The sequence below is a fragment of the Pelophylax lessonae genome, assembly GCF_965119305.1.
Source record: "Pelophylax lessonae genome assembly, chromosome: 7".
NCBI classification, from domain to species: domain Eukaryota; kingdom Metazoa; phylum Chordata; class Amphibia; order Anura; family Ranidae; genus Pelophylax; species Pelophylax lessonae.
The window spans coordinates 171,447,362-171,467,781 of record NC_138774.1 but is presented as its reverse complement, the minus strand read 5'-3'; the positions used below and the strand labels follow the sequence as shown (position 1 = coordinate 171,467,781).

Here is a 20,420-nt window from a genome sequence, read left to right as displayed (position 1 = left end):
ACAGAGGGTTCACCACAAAGTGCAAACCATTCATAAGCCTGAAGAATAGAAAATCCAGATAACGCTTTGCCAAAAACATCTAAAAAAGCCAGACTATTTCTTGGAAAGCATTCTTTGGTCGGCTGAAACTAAGATTAAGCTGTGCCAGAATGACCGGAAGAAACAAGTGTGAAGAAGGCTTGGAACAGCTCATGATCCAAAGCAAACATAATCTGTAAAACATGGTGGAGGCAGTGTGATGGCATGGGTATGCATGGCTTCCAGTGGCATTGGGTCATTGGTGTTTATTGATGATGTGACAGAAGTGAGAAGCAGCCAGATGAATTCTGCAGTGTTTTTAGAGATATATATTGTCAGCCCAGATTCAGCAAAGTTGATTGGACGGCACTTCACAGTACAGATAGACAATGATCCAAAACACACTGCAAAAGCAACCCTGGAGCTTTTGAAGGAAAAAAAGTGGAATATTCTGCAAAGGCCGAGTCAATAATCTGATCTCAACCCAATTGAGCATGCATTTCACTTGCTGAAGGCAAAACTAAAGACAGAAAGACCAACAAACCAAGAACAACTGAAGACAGCTGCAGTTAGAGCCTGGCACAGCATCAGACTTCAGGCAGACATTGCCAGTAAAGGATTCTCAACAAAATATTAGAAATGAACATTTTATTTATGATTATAATAATTTGTTCAATTACATTTGAGCCCCTGAAAATGGGGAGACTGTGTGTATAAAAATGGTGACAGTTCCTATAATTTGTACTTGATATTTATGTTCAACCCCTTGAATTAAAGCTAAAATTCTGCACTTCAAATTAATGTGGATTGTTTGGTTTTAATTTTTTTGTGGTGGCATACAGAGCCAAAAGTATGAAAATTGTGCCTGTGTCCAAATATATATGGACCCAACTGTATATTTATGGAGTAGAGTGAGGCAAGTATATTTATATTACCTGATAAGCCTTGACATGTATTTTTCTTTTTTTGTTACTTCCATATACAAAATATAGGATCAACTTCCAGTACTTTCTAGCCTAGGGAAGACTGTCACCTTGAAGAAAGAGCCAAGAGAATCTCTGGGAATTACCATAGGAGGAGGCCGTGACCATAAAAATAGGCTCCCCATCTATGTGTCCAGTGTTCAGCCAGTTGGCTGTCTATTCAGGGATGGGAGAATTAAAAAAGGTAAACATTTGTCATTGTTGCAAATCACTTTTAGAGACTGGGTTTTCACATTCCATACAGTTACTGAGTATACATTTTGCTCAGCATTCAAAAGTTAAAGAATGTTACCCGAACATTTCATATTTCTGTTATGTGCCTGCTATACCATGTAATTGTATGCAAAAGTATCCTGTTCTTTGTATTGCTTCCTTTGTGTGAAATCCCCGGTGTTCCTGCCAGTCTCTTTGCTTTCCTATTAAAAACTGAACACTAGGCATGAGAGCACAGCATAGGCAGTTCTCTAGCTGTGCTGGGAACTCTGCCTGCTCTCCTGCAATAATTAGACTTGTGTTACCCCCCCCCCCCTGCACAGCCTGTCACTGGGAAGACCAGTATACTGCTGTTTCTCCTCCCCTAGCAATCTGAGCTTATTATGCAGCTGAGAATAGAGGGAATGTGATCTCTTCTGAAAAAGGAGAAAATTGGTATTTTATGATTATTTTTTTTAATTTTTTTTTTTTAATCTATACACAAGTTTTTCCTTTCATTTCTATGTTAAACAGAATGTGTTGTTTTTAGAAGGTGAAGGTTCACATATACTTTAACCACCTCAAGACCGCCTGCTGCAGTTTTACGTCGCTACTTTGACAGTAAATACCGGGGTTATGGCAGATAGCTACCATACCCCAGTATTTGTTTACTCGGCGGGTGGTCCTCTTTCCCGACAAAATGGTCCCAGCGGTGAATTCGCCACGGATCACTTTTATGGGCAGGGAGAGAGGTTCCCCCCGCCGCTTCCCAGAGCCATCGGTAGTGGGGAAAACGATCTGGTCCGTTTCCCTCCTAGGCAGGAAGTCGAGTGAGGGCAAGCTGGACCCCGCTCGACTCTATGGCCTTGGAAGACCAGAGCGACATCATATGTCGCTTCCTTCCAACAGCCTTAAAGGGCCCATTTTTTTTTTCATGATGGGAAAAAAAATACTTTTTTTTTTCTTTAGTGTAGATGTGAGATCTGAGGTATTTTTGACCGCAGATCTCACATGAAAGAAGACCTGTCCTGCTTTAATCCTATCACAGGGAATGTTTACATTCCTTGTAATAGTAATAAAAGTGATCAAAAAAATGTTTTTTAAAGGGACAGTGTAAAAATAAAAGGTAAAATAAAAAATCTAAAGCGCCCCATCCTTCCAAGCTTGCGCGCAGAAGTAAACGGTGTTCAAACCACACGTGAGGTAGCGCCGCGATCGTTGGAGCTCTAGACCTCCTCTGTAACTCTAAACTGGTAACCTGTAGAAATTTTTAAAAGCATCGCCTATGGAGATTTTTTAAGTACCAATGTTTGTCGTCATTCCACAAGTGTGCGCAATTTTGAAGCATTACATGTTGCGTTTCTGTTTACTCGGCGTAACATTATCGTTCACATAGTTTTTTTTTTTAAATGCAGTGAAATGTATTTTTTCCCAAAAAATTGCGTGACAAAAAATATTGCAACGACATGTTATTCTCCAGAGTCATTGCTAAAATATGTTTTATATATATATATATATATATATATATATATATATATATATATATATATATATATATATATATATATATAATGTTTGGAGGTTCTAAGTAATTTTCTAGCAAAAAATACTGATTTTAACTTGTACACAACTAGTGTCGGAAATAGGCCTGATCCTTAAGTGAGTAAAGAATGGAACACTTGGCCTACACTTGAAGTGTAAAACTTCATTTTGAGTAACTTTATTTTTAGTTCACATATGTAAGGAAATATTTTGTCCCCGTTTGTGTTCCCAAAGGAGAGATTTATGCACTTTTCTTGCTCTACAGATAGAAAGTAAGGGCATATCTTCCCTAAGTGACAGGAAAGGCCACCTTTAAGCAGCAGCACCTGTAAGAAGGGTTGAGGGGATTGGGAGATTTCCCCTCTACTCCTGTTCTGGTGACAACAATCATAGGTATTTTTCTCTTACAGGCTTGGCTCATCTTTCCTGCATTTTTTCCCCACAAAACTCCTTATGCATTCCAGGATCCTAAGCACAGTACATACCACTGCTTAGCTGGTAAAAAAGGTGCTAATTTCCCCATTATTTGTGTAGGCTGTGCACAGCCCATCAGCACAAACTCTTTGGTGCTAGATCACCCTCCATCCTGCCTAAATGTCAGGCAGGATGATGGAAGTACACCCTCATGGCTTTGGCTCATTTAAACTGCGCACATGCACGGTGCTCTCTTCACTGCACAGGAGTCACATCACCATGGCACACACCGACACCGGGTGCCTTAAATATATGCAGGGCTGTGCATGCCGCTGACAGGCAGGAGGAAGGTTTATGACAGAAGAGACTGAAAGGGTCTCTTCTGCTATAAAAAAAAACTCTACCTGTCAGCAAGTTTTTAAAAAGTGGGTTTAATACCAATTTAATATGCAAATATGCACACATTTCACTGCTTATAGGATAAATAGATCTGTATCTACAATGATTATATTTGAGCATGTATGTAATCAATAGTTTTTAAGTCTTTAAGCACACTTGAAGATTTACATTGGTCAAATGCAAGAGGCTCATGTAAAATGCATTTTTCTGGGTTGATGAAACTATTTGTTCACTTGTAAACCTTCTGCTGGGGAAAAAGTTAGGATTTTTATTAGTTAAAATGTTAATCCATATTCAGTAATTTTTTTAGATTTATTCTATGAGAAATAGAGATCATAATAAAAAAAAAAGGATATATACTATTTTCAATGTCTAGAACTACATTTATTGTATATATACTGTATCTTACCTGATATAAAAGTGACTGAACATACATCTTCTGTACAGGCGATGTTCTTCTTAGTATAAATGGGACTGACCTGACTTGCCTGATCTATATGGATGCAGTTTCTGCTCTGAAGTGTAACGCTGCTTCACACACTGTGGTCCTGAAGGTATTGGAGCTAACGCCCACAGAGAAACAAGGAGAGCCTACAGAGGGAGGTGCTGAGGGCCTGAGGGACCCTGGCGGCATCTGGTCTCCACTTTGGATACACTGGCTTGGCCTTCCATGGTATGTTACTCGTGCATTTCAATTGCAAATAAATAATGGTTAAGAGAACAAATGTATTTTATCTCATTTATTTTGGGGATGCACTTGACTGACTCACCCTACTCTTTTAACATGTTAAGAATACAGAACTGAAGCGGGAGCGGTAGCAATTGGGCAAAGGGGCGGGCAGCCACTGGTGTTAACAACCATTGAACAGCTGTTGTTGAGAAATAGGCCTGCAAGCCGGCCGCAGCGGGGTTCCCCATTGACAGCTGAATGTAAACTAAACAATTGCCGACAATAAAAATTTAAGAAAATATTATGCCCCCCCCCCCAATCCATACCAGTCCCTTCAGTTTGGATACCAATGCTACCCTTTCACAATCAGCAAGCTTTTGTTTTGCATTGAAGCAGCCTGAGTCTGCTCACTCCAAGGTCTCCAGAATGAGTTCTCTAAAATTGCCCAAATTTGGTAAAACTTTTAGGCAAATTTCACTCTGAAAAGTTCTTTGTACCTCTGAAATCTTTTCCTCAGCAACATCATATTATGTGGGTTTCTACAGAAATGGACATTCCCTGTGGTAGACCCAGCCATATTTTGTCCCAGTGGACACAAAGTTAGTCCCGTTTCAGGCCCTATTTTCCTCCGTAAGCTCTGCCATGTAGCCTGCAGTTGCTTCCAGATGTTAGCTATCTGAACTAAGTGTACATCTTGAAACCCTAGATCTATCTTTACATATCCCTTCATTCACCACCCCTTGGATCTTTTGTCTGTGGCCTTGGGTTACTTTGTGCACAGCTTGTAGTCTTTGCCAGATTTCCTGGTTGAGGCTCCTGTTCATCCACATGTGGAGGATCTCGCTTGATGGCACTCCCATGCAGGAAATGCCTTGAGCAGCTAGCCTTCAAGGCAAAGTGCCTGTGTGGTTCTTCCTTGAACAAGTATATCGAGTGGATTTCCAGGGTCAAAAGTACTCTTCTCCAGAGGAGGGCTTGCACTCCTGCAGGCCCTTCTACTACTGGGACTAGGAAAGATTACATTCACACCTCCACTTTGAAGTCCAACATGCTTTTATCAGTAGACATGGTCTTCTAAGCCAGCCAAATCTGGCTCCAAGCCCTTTTCTCAGTGATAGGGTGCTGAGAAGTGGGGAAATGATTGTCAGCCTTTTTGGTTCTGGTGATGCTCATTGCACCAAACTGGCTCAGGAGGATGTGGTACATGAGCTTGCACTCCTGGCAGACTCCATGTGGGCCTTTCCAGGTCATCCAGACCTTCTGTCCCAAGGGCTCCATCATGCTTTTCTGTTTTGTCTCTGTTTAATGGCTGTTGAAGCACGGGCCATAATTAAATGCATCAGTACTACAGTTTAGTCAAAAGGGATTAAAATGCTGATAGAGAGGTATCCCTTTACTGTCTTTCTCCTCCTGGTTGAAGCAGGATCACAGAGAGGGTGGAGAGAACAGAGCCAGATGGTATAAGGAGTAGAATATTGAGGAAGAGACCTGCAGTATAGAGCCAAGGGGAAAAAAAGCCGAAGTGAAACAGGAGCATTTATACCATACATCCTGTGGCATAGAGGAAGGGAGGGAAAAGCCATTGTGTGAAGCAGGAGAAAATCACAGATAACAGCACAAGGACTGCAGCACACATGTAGAAAAAAGGGGCCGCAGTGTAGGAGTGGCACTGGGAATATAGCACATTGGCAGAGGAAGAAGGGGCAGAAATAGAAGAATGAAGCAATAAAAAAAGAGACCCTACAGCACAGGTGCCAGGGTAGAATAAGCTACAGTTAAGCAGGAGAGTAATGCCACATAATGAAAGTGCAAAGCCTACCAAAGCAGGGGTAGAATGCGCTACAGTAAGAAGGCGAACTGGGAAGATGACAACACAGCCAAGGGAGAAGGAGAAAAAGTAACCACAATGAAGAGGGTGAAGAAATGTCAAGGTAGGAGAAGAGAACAGGGAGAGGATGCATTCTTCTTAAATAGGGAAAAAGCTGAATGTTTTCAAGATCCCTCCAGTACTGCCGATTTTTAGAGCCCTTGTTTCTGTTTATATTGTATGATATTCTATAAACATAAATAGTGTAGCGCAACCTTTTCAGTGAAATAAACGTCCATAAATCAAAAAATCACAATCCAAAATAAACTTGCTAATAAAAGTCCAATCACCAACGTAGATGAAGTGATATAAAGCTCTTTAAAAGCCAACACCCAATGTGCCAATTGCCTCCACCTAAATAGTGCGTGGCTGCTCACCTCCAGAATATGACCACTGAGCCAACAGTAGGTATTATGTGCTTTACCCTTTCAAACAATATGCTGTTCTCCCCTGCTCAGGAGCTCAAACATACAGGAAGATGAAGAAACAGCCAATAGTGCTCTATTTTTTAAATATTTATTTGCTGCTAATAAAAATTGCCACTTACAAAAATAGTTACTCAACAGTGCTGGGACAAGAGCTCTGTCTTACAAACACACTGCCGCTGGGTAAGATGGCCGCTGTAGGACATCACATGCGTGGCTCCAGGGGGCCCTATTTATGTTTATAGATCACAGTTGAAGGTATTGTGGTATTGCCTTTAAGTGTTTTAACTTGCAACCTCATTTCTATTTTTATGTATTTTTTTTTTTTTTTACATTCATATTTAGTATAATGTATTCATTGTGACTGCGCTAATTGATGTACACTTTTTTGAGGATTATGATATTGACTAAATGTTTTTAAAATAAGTGATGTGTGATTATTTTCTATTTCTCTAGCGCTCATTGACAGACGTAGTCCTCGGTGATACACCACCTTCGGGTTATGTTGCCTCCACAGGAGCAGTCCCAGAGGGTATATCCTCTCTCTCTCTGCCTCAGCAAATCAGTTATTTTCTGTCTAGTTAGGAGTAAGGACCTAGATACCTTGCTGGGATCTTAGGTCCTGGCAAGAATTTTTTCTTAAAGGATTTTTTTTTAGACAGCTTTTTTTCTCCAGTGTTCCTGTGAGATCTTCAAGCAAGAAAGCTGAACTGGGCGACGGGCTGGATGTTGAGATCCGGTGGTCACCCCAGTTCAGGCCATAGCTCCGCGCTGGGTCGGCCGCGACAAAGTCCCATTAAAGGACTGTCCATGTGAGTTAAACGTCTCGCTGAAACGCCAAAGACCATGAGTCACGGCGTCCGTATCGGTCGACAGCCCTCCCGCCCCGGTGGAGAGGGGTACTGTCAGGAGTTGGTGCCCGCCTGGTTCCGGTATGGTGAGTAGTATGTTCCCCCTTTTTCCCTGACGGGTTTTGTGGTGAACGCGGGCCCCTCTCTGTATGGTAAGAAAGAGTCCCTTTCTATCCTATAACATGACACAGATCCTCCTACTTTGAGTGTGATTTTATGTGTGCAAAAAGCCAGGAGGCTTGGTTTGGGAGCTAACAATCTAATTGTATACATGTTTAAAAGATGTAATCTGTGGCATTCTGGGAATCTTACGGGTTAAGTATAAGCTACCTACCAGTCAGAAGCCACGGACATGTAGACTGCCTTCCAAATCAGATCTCCAGCTATTAGCAGGCCTCCCGAACGGCCATGCGGTCCGCCAGGGCCGGTACCGCCAACCACGCCATATCCCCATGCAGAGAGAGTGTTGTGTGCCCTGCAGCACACCGCTATTCAGTACAGGCCGCCGCCATTTTTTTTGCTGGATCGCACGAGCCGCCATTTTGGCGTAGCCTCGTGTCTCCAGCATGGGGGCGGCCATGTTTGAGGTGATCCAAACACCTCGTGGAGCTTGGGGGAGGCGCCGGAAGGCGTGCAGAGGGGCGGAGCCGCCTCCTTTCTTCCTGGGCAGCCAGCCAAAAGACTTCCTGTTTGTCAAGACAGCGCTGTAACCTGTTGCAGTTAACTCTGAGCATCAAGTGGTGAGCCTGGGGGTCTATCTCTCTCTCTCTCTCTCGATCGATAGGGATCCCTAGCAGGTAACACTAAGGGGCTTTTTGTGGCGCTGGGGGTCAGAAAAAAAAAAAAAAAAAAGTTTTTTACTTTTGAATTATATTATCCAGGAAGTGACTGGAATTATCATGGACCCTGCCACACATATTCCCCCACCTGTTTCCCTCGAGGGGGCCACGGGACCCGCCGGTGCACAGAGTATAGAGTCATTTACAGCAATTTTGGAGTCTATGGTGGCTCGGGTGGAGGCGGCCTGTCAGGGACGGGGGTCAAGGAAGCGACCCCCGCCTACCCCTATACCATCTGACACCTCTGACTCAGATTCAGAGATGGTCACGGCAGTTGCAGGTTCCTCTGCAAGGGCTGTTATCCCAGGTAAAGCCCCCTCAGACAGTGAGGAGGACGCTTCTTCTCCTGCTATAATTCAGGAAGAAGCACTGGTGGACGCACTAGTTGTGGCAGTGCAGGAAACCTTGAAACTTGAGGCTTTACCGGCAGAGGCAACTGAAACAGAGATGCCTTTTGGTACTAATAAGCCCATCAAGACGGCGAAGGCTTTCCCTGTACCTAAATGTTTTGGTAATCAGATTAAAGAAGAATGGGAGCATTCTAAACGTACCTTTACTATTTCCAAGCGTATTGCTAGACGCTATCCGTTTGAGGAATCCATCATTAAGAAATGGACGGTACCACCAGTCGTGGATCCGCCTATTTCCAGGCTGAATAAAGCCACGGTTATTCCAGTGGAGGACACTTCGTCCTTTAAGGATCCGGTGGATCGAAAGATAGAAGCAGAGTCCCGCACCATCTTCTCTCTGATAGGGTCAGCATTTAGACCAGTAATTGTTATTGGTCTAGTTTCCCAGACACTTACGGAATGGGCGAAAATGGTACGCCAAGATCTTAGGGGAAAAGATATTCCCCAGGAGACATCTGATTTAATGGAACAGATTATACAAGGGCTACAGTTTATCTGTGACGCAGCCTTGGACACTACTCCCTTATTAGGGCATGCATCTAAGTTAGCGGTGATCCTCAGACGTGTGCTGTGGTTAAAATGCTGGTCAGCTGACCTAGGTTCCAAAAAGACCTTGACTAATCTCCCTTTTCAGGGGAATCGTCTATTTGGGGCCAACCTAGATGAAATCATTAAGGATGCCACTGGGGGCAAGAGCACTTTTTTGCCACAGGCTGCTAAAGCTAAGGGACCTCGCAACAAGCGAGGACCTTTCTTTACCGCCCATAAAGGGCGCCCGGCTGGTACTAACGGGAAAGGCAAGACTCCTCCAGGAGGGTTCAAGAAGGGCTGGTCAGACAAGCAAAGGACCAACCCAGCCAAACCCGAAGCAAAGGAGTACACAGCCTGAAGGTGCGCCCCCACCCGGTTTCAGGGTGGGGGGACGTTTTCACCGGTATTCAGGACATTAGATCAAGCATCAACCACTACTACCGGTGCGATTCTTCCCTTCCAACATTTTAGTACTACAGGAAGCGGTAGTTACCGTTCCCTGAATAGATCTTTTCCTTTACCTTTTCCTAAGATTAGTCCCGATACCTCACAGGAATCGGATCTGGTTGACCAGATAGGCCAAGCAGCCTCTAGTCGGGTGACTTCGGTCCCTGAGGTTCAACCAGAAAAGATCACCTTTCCTGATAACTATCAGGTATCTGATAAATGTGTGGGAACAGAAAACGACCAGACTTTCTTGGATGGTCGGGGCCAGATAGCTCTAGGGACGCCTGGTTCAGATCCAATCAGCGCCAGTGGTCCTAGAAATTCTAGGCTGGCCTCCTCAAGCCGGCCTGGCCGACTTGGACATGTTAGTCGTAGACGTTCCGTGGGAACTTCGTCTCAGGGAGTGTCTGTGGTCTCAAGGACCAATTTACCATCATGCTTTACAGTCGCTGGGTTTAATGGCCTGGCCATTGAGACCCAAGTACTGAAGGACAGAGGTTTGTCTACTTCAGTCATTCCTACCCTTATCAAAGCAAGGAAAGCGACTTCCAGCAAAGTCTATTATCACACATGGAAGACTTATATTGCGTGGTGCGAATCTTTAGGATTTCCTCCACGTACCTATTCGGTGTCTCGAATATTGGCCTTTTTGCAACAAGGGGTTGAGCAGAAGCTAGCCTTGAGCACCATCAAGGGTCAAGTTTCAGCATTAGCAATCTTCTTTCAGAAGCCTTTAGCTACCAAATCCTTGGTGCGGAATTTCATCCAGGGGGTGCGGCACCTGGCTCCTCCAGTCCACGCGCCCTTACCGCCCTGGGATCTTAATTTGGTTTTGTCGGTTCTACAGAAACCTCCCTTTGAAAACATCAGGGAGATTCCTTTGCTTACTTTATCCCAGAAGGTGGCCTTCTTGGTGGCTATTACTTCTGCTCGCAGGGTGTCAGAACTGGCTGCATTATCATGCCAGTCCCTATACCTAGTGATTCATAGGGATAAGGTAGTACTTCATCCTAAGCCATCTTTTCTTCCTAAGGTGGTTTCAGATTTTCATCTGAATGAAGATATTGTACTACCTTCCTTGTGTCCTCAGCCCAAGCATCATCGGGAACATGCGTTGCATTCCTTAGATGTGGTTCGGGCAATCAGGGTTTACCTGAAAGCTACGGAATCTTTCCGTAAGACGGATTCACTTTTTGTGATCACGGATGGCCCCAGAAAGGGTTTGCCTGCATCTGCCGCGACCATTGCCAAATGGATTAGACAAACGGTGGTACAGGCTTATTCTATTAAGGGTCAGAGTCCTCCGTTCCCTGTTAGGGCGCACTCCACTCGAGCGCTCAGTACTTCCTGGGCCTTTCGCCATCAGGCGTCAGTAGTCCAGGTATGTAAGGCGGCCACCTGGTCGTCGGTACATACCTTTACAAAATTCTATAAAATTGATGTGACGGCATCGGCGGATGCCTCATTTGGCCGCAAAGTTTTGCAGGCCGCAATTTGAGGAGACCGGTGGTCTACCTCGAGGGTTTTTTTCTGTTTGAAAAAAAAAAAAAAAAATTTTTCTCTTTTTTTGTTGAGTCTCATCATTAAGGATGAGCATTGTAAACTTCTAGTTGGCACCGGTTGGGCCTTCTAGATTGGGATTTGATTTCCATTTTCCCACCCCTCAGTTGTGATACTGCTCTGGGACGTCCCGAAGGTGGTGTATCACCGAGGACTACGTCTGTCAATGAGCGCTAGAGAAAAATGGATTTTTGTAAAATCTTACCGTAAAATCCTTTTCTCTTAGCTCATTGACAGACGTAGTCCCCGCCCCTCTGGTTTTTTTGAGTTGGGTTAAAATCTCTAAAGACTGCTTTTTCACATAACTGATTTGCTGAGGCAGAGAGAGAGAGAGGATATACCCTCTGGGACTGCCCCTGGGGTGTGGCCAGAGCTTTTTAATTTCCTGTCTAGTCCTGCTCCTGTGGAGGCAACATAACCCGAAGGTGGTGTATCACCGAGGACTACGTCTGTCAATGAGCTAAGAGAAAAGGATTTTACGGTAAGATTTTACAAAAATCCATTTTTTGTCACTAAAACAATTTTTCTGTGAATCTAATAAGGACACGCTTGCTTTTCTAACAGCTCCTTGCACTGGTGTCGACACATTTCTTTACGGAAGAGTACCTTTGAAAGCTGGGGGTTCAGCATTGTTGGTGGCTATGAAGAAAACAAAGGGAATCAGCCATTCTTCATTAAAACCATTGTACCAGCTACTCCAGCATTTTTTGATGGGCGATTAAAGTAGGTGGAAATTTTTCAGCAAAATAAACTACTGTATTTCACTTTTTATTTTTTCCTGTATTGCATAGATAGTAATACATTTAGTGGTCAGCAGCCTTAGAAAATGAGCCTCTCCTGAAATTATGTGCTAATATTGTTCCCAAAACAAAGTCCAAAAAAAATGTTTCCATTACACACAGTAGCTAATGCCTATACCTGGGATCTTTCCAAAATTGACCTGGTATTGCCAGAATTTTAAACCAGTTGCTGAATCATTAATTTAATCCCTGCAATCTCTGAAATTGTGGCAGCCAGTGAGTGGTCCTGCAAGTTTGGAGAATGTATTCATTCATTCATTCCTGTAATGTGTAAACAACCAATTACATGTTCTGTAACTGTAGCCGGTGAGGGGATTCTAATATGGACATGTGACAGTGTCATACCTTTCCTGATTGGCTGCAGCAACAGTCTGTGTTGCCCAGGGAGGCAGGAGGGCCTGGAAGCCAGCTCAGAGGCAGCTTCCGTGAGTCTGCTAGTGCATTTCATCAGACTACGTTGGCTCTAACTTGGCTCTTTTTCTTTCAATATGGTGGACACACAAAGGCTGAATCTTATTCTCTTTACTGTCATGCTTAACACTTCAGTTTTGGAAGGTTCCATGCTGTGTTTTAATGTTTGTCTGTGTAAGGCTGTACATTCAAACAATCAGCATTACCACGTACAAGCTCTTCTTTAGTGCGATCATTGTTAGGACTAAAGCCCACCTGGCTGAAAGTGTCAACACAGGGTGTGTGGATTTTATATCTCCTGTGCATCTCAATGAAGAAGACTTAAAAGCTCATAAACTGTTATGCTGACTTTGTAGGTTTCCTTGTCAGTTGGAGAGACTGTAGTCTGGACCCACATGTGGCTTTTTTTGTATGCTTGATGATATTGGGTCTTGGCACTTTTTTTTTTTATTTGTAAAGCTGTGCACAGGGCAGCTATCAGAAATTTTGGGGCCCCTAACACACAGTTTTAGGCCTGCCCCCCCAGGACTTGACCACCAACATTCCCCAGGGCCCGCCAACCATGTCGTCATCCTCCTCCAGTCCCATGTCCTACTTCTCCATTCCCTGTCCTCTTTCATCCCATGTCCTCCTCCTCCTCCAGTTCCATCGCCTCCATTCCAGAAAAATAAAGGTGAATGGTTCTAGTAAATGCTGCCCCTCCTGTCCAGGCATGAACAACCGGAGAACAGGGGAGGGCAGGGTCTACAGCTGTGTGTGAGGGCTATTGGTGGGCAGGACCCCCTACATAGTGCCAGTCTGCAAGGGATTGGCAGAACTTACAATTGAATGGTATTGCAAGGACAGATGGCAACCCTACCCTGTTTGGGGCCCCCCGGGATGCCCGGGCCCCCTACATGTGTGTGGGCTGTACCCCCCTGATGGCGGCCCTGGCTGTGCATATCTGACTTGGCATTTGTGGGGGAGTTATACATCTTATCCTGGAGCTGCATTTTAGCAGTAAAATATAATGCTTTTGTATTGCAGATTTTATACACACACACACCTTTTTTTTATACTGTAAAACATCAGTACTCTTTCATACTTTCTATGCTGAAACCATTGCATTTTACTGTGCAGGAAGTCTCAGCTCTGGCCTTGAATGCCTTGCAGTTTTAAAGCACTGCGGTGTATTCAGACACGGAGAGAATTGGAAAATGCTGATGGAGTAAATTTGGGCACTGCACCTTACCTGAAGGCTGCATTTAAGTGTGAACAGGGCCCATTTAAATAAAATCATCTTCTGTGTGCCCTTGGCAGACCTGCAGTTTTCTAGTCCTGAAATAGCAGGCCTATGCACAAGTGTGAACAAGCCCTTAAGGTTAGTTAGCCATACAGAGAGGGGAAAACGAGCACAGTAGAATGCATACAGCATAAGTTTTCAGATCTTGTGGGAACCACTGCTCTGTATTTACTATGGCCACTGCAGCATGTTTACAAACATTTTAGGGACTGAGTACCTGAGCCACTGCTTTCTAAGAGGCCAGTGTCCTCTCAACTGGGAGGTAGCAGGAGGGTCATTGATTGATGATGCTGGGGGTAATGGTGTTAAGAGAATGGCGGCAGGAGATACTCTGTGTTTGCCTACAAGGCTAAATTTTTCCTTCAGTAAGTCTTAGTGCTTACTGGGGTAAGAAACAATTTGGGGAGGGGGACTTAATAAACCTGGTGCAGCTGTGCATGATGGCCAATCAGCTTGTTAAATTTGACAATAAAACCTGGAAGCTGATTGGTTTCCATGCAGAGTACACCAGATTTTGCAGACTTCAGTTTTGATAAATAACCCCCAATTATTCTAGCCCCTTCCTCCACATCCCGATTTCAGGAATTCCAATTCCCAAAAGCTCCTAGGTATGCTAGTGGCTCCCATCTCCATCTTTTGCATAGCAAAGCATCATCAGGGCTAGAAGAAGTTGGAGGAAAAAAAAACATTGCCCTCTTCCCATCCTCCTCCGCGGTGTAAGATTATTCTCTAACCTGCTTTATGGCTTTAACATCACTACTCCTGTGAGCAAAATACTTGGGCAAGTTGAAGATTGCCTATTGATTAGCCAATGTTTCCAGGCTAATGCTAGAGGGTGCCAGGTCTGTTTATACTTGCATTGATGTATGTAAACACTATTGCGTTTAATGGTGCCTGTTTACATCAATGTGACTTTGATGCAATCTTCTGGCCCGTAGACTTCAATGGAAATGCATCTACATACTGTTTTTTTTTTTGTGATTTCGTGTACTATTTGTGCTGGTTGTTAGGATGCCGGCACCTGCAGTATCCTAACAACCCGTGACTCACCCTGTTGTGAGCAGAAAGGATAAGTAATGGTTATCAGGCATCGGCATCCTAACAATAATACGTTTGTCCCTGCTGTCAGCAGAATGTAAACCAAAAAGAAGAAAAAAAGTCAATAAAAACTCAACCATTTGTGATAAGTTCTTTTAATAAAAACAAAAAAAAAATGTCCCCCTAATGTAAAGTCTTCATCAATCATGATAACCACTGAGCTGCACTAAAAAAAAGCCCACCAAACACAACCACTCCTGGCTGTTGTCGGTTGCTGAATGACTGCGCACCTTCCCCTCCAACACTAAATAAACAAAGGGGTTCGTTCTCATTCCTGCTTAAGGAGCTGGCACCTGCCAGCGTCTTAAACAATGGCTCACTCTTGCTGGCTGATAACAGGGATGAGTTGCAGTAGTTAGTAAAACAAGCATTAGGAACTTATCAAAAATGCACCAAGTTGCACTGCACTAGTGGGAACCTAGCCTTACCAATAAGACTTCACAGCTATTTCCTGGCTACGCTTCAGTGGATCATGGTTGGGTCTGCCTTTCACTTGTGCCCAGGCACATTTTAATTAGTATAAACAATATGTCAATGTTACCAATTCCTATGAGGGGGAAATCGGCCTGCTTTTACAGCTAATAAAAGTCAAAATAGTATGACAAAGATAATGAAAGACCCTGGGCTAAAATCCATAGTCCTGAGTTGACTTAAAAGGAAATGATTAAACAGAACCTGTACCTATTAGCTGAATACACAATCCCTGTACCCACAAAATACTGCTAAAGGTGGTAAAAGAAGAAATGCCCTGGCATCAGTGTGAGGGGGAAAAAAAAGTCATTGCATAGGTGGTGCCACTGGCAGAAAAAAAAATTGTAAGTCTGAGAGAAGAGGGACAGTTGCTGGTGGGGATGGACAAAACAGGCTGGATAGAGGGGGCAGTTGTTGGGGGATAGTTAATAGTAGAGAACAGGCTATATATAAAAAATATACATGGCTATATATAATATCCCTCTGAATACGATTGCAACTTCCCTCCCAGGCTGCACTGTCCAATCAAGTCACAGAGAGGAATCCAGTATGACTGGGCTGAGTTGTTTTTTTGGCTTTGTGTTAATTTCCTTGCAGTTGAAGCCAAAAATAAGTGTGGCTGTAGCTTAGGAGTCAGGAAAGCAGCATGGCTGTGTGTACAGTTCACAGTAGGCCCAATCCCTCCCTGGGGCCTTGCATACATGGGGGATATTCCACTGCCTGTAGTGATTCTCTTTCAGATAAATAAGGTTCCTGAAGGGAAAAGCCTTGCCAGTAGTGCTTATCTGCTTCTGTGTGATTTTTAGTTGTAAAAAAAAGTTGAATTGTTGTGATATTTTTGTTTATTACATATATTATGGTAATTTAGTTTCTTTTCATTCTTTGTCTAGGTGTGGAGATGAGATTGTTGAAGTCAATGGTGTGTCTGCCGTGGGAATGAGTAATGCAGAACTGATCCCCATGTTGAAAGAGCAGAAGAACAGAGTCACTTTGACAGTGGTCTCCTGGCCTGGGAGTCTCGTATAAGTGTAGAACTGTGTGAAAAATTTAATTATTTTTTTTTTAAGTCTGAGACCTTTTAGAAAACCTTAATGTGCTCATGGTTCCCCATGAAGCCACAAAGTAGACCAATCCATTTTTAAGGACAAGATTTAAAATATTTAGTGTAGATATCTGAATCACAGATGCAAAGCTTAACACCAAGTATAACACTGATACAGCATTTCTTGCAAAAAATGATAAATTAAAAAGATACATGAAATAAGGATAAAGGGGACATAATGCACCTTAGATAAAGGGTTACTACTATCAATCAGACAATCCACTGAACTTGCACTTTCAGTGATCTTCCTAATGATTTTATGTGTCATTGGTAAATGAAGTTTGCTGTTACACAGCATTGTTTTTTTACAATAAGTAATGTTGCCTTAATTTTTTTTTTTAACTACCTGTATGTCTACCTACCCATTTTGCCTTTAATTTATATAAGGTATACCAGCTGGTACTATGAAAGGGGGTTCAGTAGATGACTAGTAATTTGTGTTGTCTGTGGCAGCCTGTTTTTAAAGAAGATTTTAAATATGAAACAGGCTTGTGTAGTACACGCGCTTGTCTGGCTTGGGTCTGTCACAGTCAAATTTCTTTCTAAATTTCATTTTACTAAGATATTGCGAGTGTGGATTAAGCCTTTGGTAACTAGTGAATGTGCTCTGGCACCCAGATGCTAGGAATTTAATTCTCTTAATGGCATTTAGCATCACAAACATTTACATAGAGACCTCCGGTGAAGACTTTTCTTTTTCTCCCCTCCCCCAGGAGTATTGGCCTTCAATTTACCATACGTGGTTGAGTCACCAATAATAAAAGCATGTTAACTTTTCAAAAGAATTTTGCCCAATGATGATCAAGGAAAACTTAAAAAAAAAAAAAAAAACAGGAATTTTGCTTGCGCATGATTGAAGTCAGTACAGATTCCCTACATCCACTAAGCAGAGAGAGAATTTGCTTGGCAAAGTAAACATACTTTAAACTTGTAAATCTGAACTCCACAATTCCTGTCGCTATAAAACCGTTTTTTGGACAACATATAAAGCTTTGCCATCTTCCTGACCCCCCCCCCCCCCAGCAACTTCCCTTCTGCACCCAGAAACAAACAGTCAGTCCTACAGCATCTCATCCATTCAGCAACAGCCATGTATATTTTATCAATGAAAGCAAGGCATTCTCCGATTGCCTAAGTCGAAGGGAGGTCATCTACACTACTTCTCCACATCAGAAAACACCTTGTATTCATTGATGAAAATACCAGGCTTTTCCTAAATGACAGACACTGTAGTGCCAGCTGTTTCTTTCCAGGTGCAGAAAGACAGCACAGCTTACCGTAAGTATGTAGTACAAGCTGCTGCAACATAATACACTATCCAGAGCACTCTGTAAAATTTCATTATACCAGGGTGTCACACCCCTCAAAAAGAATATATATTTAAAATGACAGGAAACATTGAGTTCAGCTTTAAAAACATGTAGGTATGATGGAAGCAAAATATCTCAATGAAAATTATGGAGGCAAAATATCTCAATGAAAATTACAAAAAGCGTTGCCAGCAATTAACTGTCCACTACAGATTACCTAATTAAAACTAGTAGCTATGAAGTGGTCCTGATTCACAAAAAAAAAAAAAAACATCTCAGGAACATTAAATTAAAATGGATTTTGTAAATTGTGAAATAAAGTTTGGATTAAAAAAAATATTTTGTCAGAATGTTACTTATGCTTTTTATTTGAAGTGCAGTCAATGTAATTTCAATGTAGAGGTTGTGCATGAAATTGTCAGTAAATACAATTTGGTTCTAAATGTGCTTAGTTAAGTACCTATAAAAAAAGACAAACATCTTATACTTACCTCCTCTGTGCAGTTGGTTTGGCACAGGGCAGCCCATATCCTCTTCTTGGGCCCTTCCCTCCTATAGAGTGCCCCACAGCAAGCAGCAGCTCTGTGTACCCATTCAGACACAGAGCTGCCGTTCAGCCCCACCCTCTCTCTCCTGATTTGGCTAACTGATTGACAGCCATGGGAGGCAATCAGGAGGGAGAGTCCCAGACATCCAAGGGACTTGTGGACAGAAAAGAACCTCAGGTAAGTATTAAGGGAGGCTGCTACACCCTACACACAGAAGGCTTTTTATCTTAATGTATAGAATGCATGAAGCTAAAAAAAAAAAAAAAAAAAATTCTGCCCTTTCAACGCCTTTAGGTAAGCAATAGATAGTTAATAGTGTGACCATACCCAGTGATTTCAAACAATGGGTCAGCGGCCGGCTTTCCCTCTTGTTCGTAAATCAAAGTCCACCAACTTGGGAGGTCTCTACTACATAGATTTTTCAGGTACTAGCAGCACTTTAAAAAATAAATCAGGCCCCCAAAATAAATACATTATGCGAATTTATGAAGAAAATTGATTTGCACTGTATACTAAAACAATTGGAGTAATTTCTCCCCCATGTTGTGTTGGAAACCTGATCAGTCAATGATTTAATTTACAGTTATATATCATTAAGTGCCAGTTCACACCAGCGCAACTTTATACAACTTCTTTAACAGAAGTCAATGCAAGTCCTGATGAAGTCGCTCCAAAGTATTGCAGAAACCTTTTTCTAAGTCTGAGCGACTTGAGTTGCACCGATTAGAACAGTTCCATTGCCATTAATGGGGCATGCCTGTAAAGGGCCTTAAATTTCTATCTTCATCTATCTATAGAAAAACGAAAGCCTCGTACACACGCAACGAATTTCCGCCGACCGGTCGTCCGTCTTTTGTCCAGAGTGGGTGTCTGTTGGTTGGAATGTGCTCTAGACTGCACACAAATTTTCCCGCACGACAGAATTCGACTTCAGAAGTGATGTCATGTGTTGGATTGCTTTCTTTGTGTTCTTTCATCTCTGAGCATGCCTAGTCTTGTTCACAAGATTTTTCCCCATCGAAATCTGTACTAATGAGACAAAAATCGGACGTGTTTTGACGGTCGACAAAAATGATATAGCCTTCACACCAGGATTTTTTCGGCCGAAAAGTCGGAGTCGGTTCTCGTAAGCACCATATTAACAAGCCGAAAATCGGCAGATCGGTCGTCGGACGAAATTTCCCAGCCGAATTTCTACTTGTGTGTTCGGGGCTTTAGCCAACACAACTGGACATCTCACCCACTGAAAACTGGACATCTCACCCACTGAAAATGTTGCATAAAGGGGGGAAAAAAACTGGGAAAAACAAACAATCACTACTGTACTTTAACAATGACTCCATAAAGGCAAAGCTGATCATATATAACTAAAGCCGGTTACACACACCAACAATATAGAAATCTGAAGCACTTTCAAGTATCTTTTGATAAAGGAAACCCTTACTTGCAACAGTTTATTTATAAATCTACATGGGGAAAACATTTTCTTTTGGATTGTTATTGCAGTAAAAATTGCTAGACCATTTGCTTTATACGTACAGCATAACTGCTTATGAAACAGAGACAATGTTACCTTCAGTTAATGCAGTTTTATTGTTAAACACAGATATGGTTCACATTATGAAAATATATCAAAGTGCTCAAAGATAAATAGATTCCCAATAAATAAGTATCAAATACAATGAGTTAGCTTTTTTTTTTTTTTTTTTTTACGCTTTAGTTTCAATCTATGTCACAATGGCTTTTTCATCCCTAGTTACAAAAATGCTCAACATATACAAATCAGTATAAAGAGTAAATGATAAAATCCAAAAATCAATAGGGCAGCAGTTCACCTTTTTCATTTTGAGGGGGGTGAAGCAGTCCAATGCAAAACACTTATGTTGTTTGTCCACCCTTACAACCTCTCTGTCCTAGCACAATGTATTCTGTGGACACAGTTAGTAAATGCAGTGCATGTGGAAAAACTTTCATCCTCAGTTGGTCACCAATGACCACACCCAGTCCAAGAAACTCACGGGTTTGAGGATGGACAGATGTAACAATCTCATGTTTTCAATAAGAGATCAGCCCATTTATTGGCAGCCTTAATGGGAATTGTGATAATTATTCAATGAGAATAGAAACAGTGTAGTTGTGGTATCTTACAACAATGCAGTATTCAATAAATTCAGATGCCAAGGATCCACTGAATAGACAGCTTACAGCTCTTTGCATCTGAGGAAAGCATAATATATATTTAGTTCCAAG

The 20,420-nt window shown here is 42.4% G+C and overlaps 1 protein-coding gene across 2 annotated transcripts in view; it reads left to right on the top strand.

The window, feature by feature from the left end:
• LOC309560700 (ligand of Numb protein X 2-like) overlaps positions 1-16,472 on the top strand; it is a 108,970-nt gene extending 92,498 nt beyond the window's left edge. For both annotated transcript variants that reach the window (XM_082264324.1, XM_082264325.1), the window contains 4 exons: positions 1,011-1,185; positions 3,996-4,221; positions 11,713-11,871; positions 16,101-16,472. In XM_082264324.1, the coding sequence (XP_082120450.1) occupies positions 1,011-1,185; positions 3,996-4,221; positions 11,713-11,871; positions 16,101-16,236 (696 nt within the window). In that variant the 3' untranslated portion in view covers positions 16,237-16,472. The remainder of the gene's footprint in view (positions 1-1,010; positions 1,186-3,995; positions 4,222-11,712; positions 11,872-16,100) is intronic.
• Positions 16,473-20,420: the final 3,948 nt, after the last annotated feature.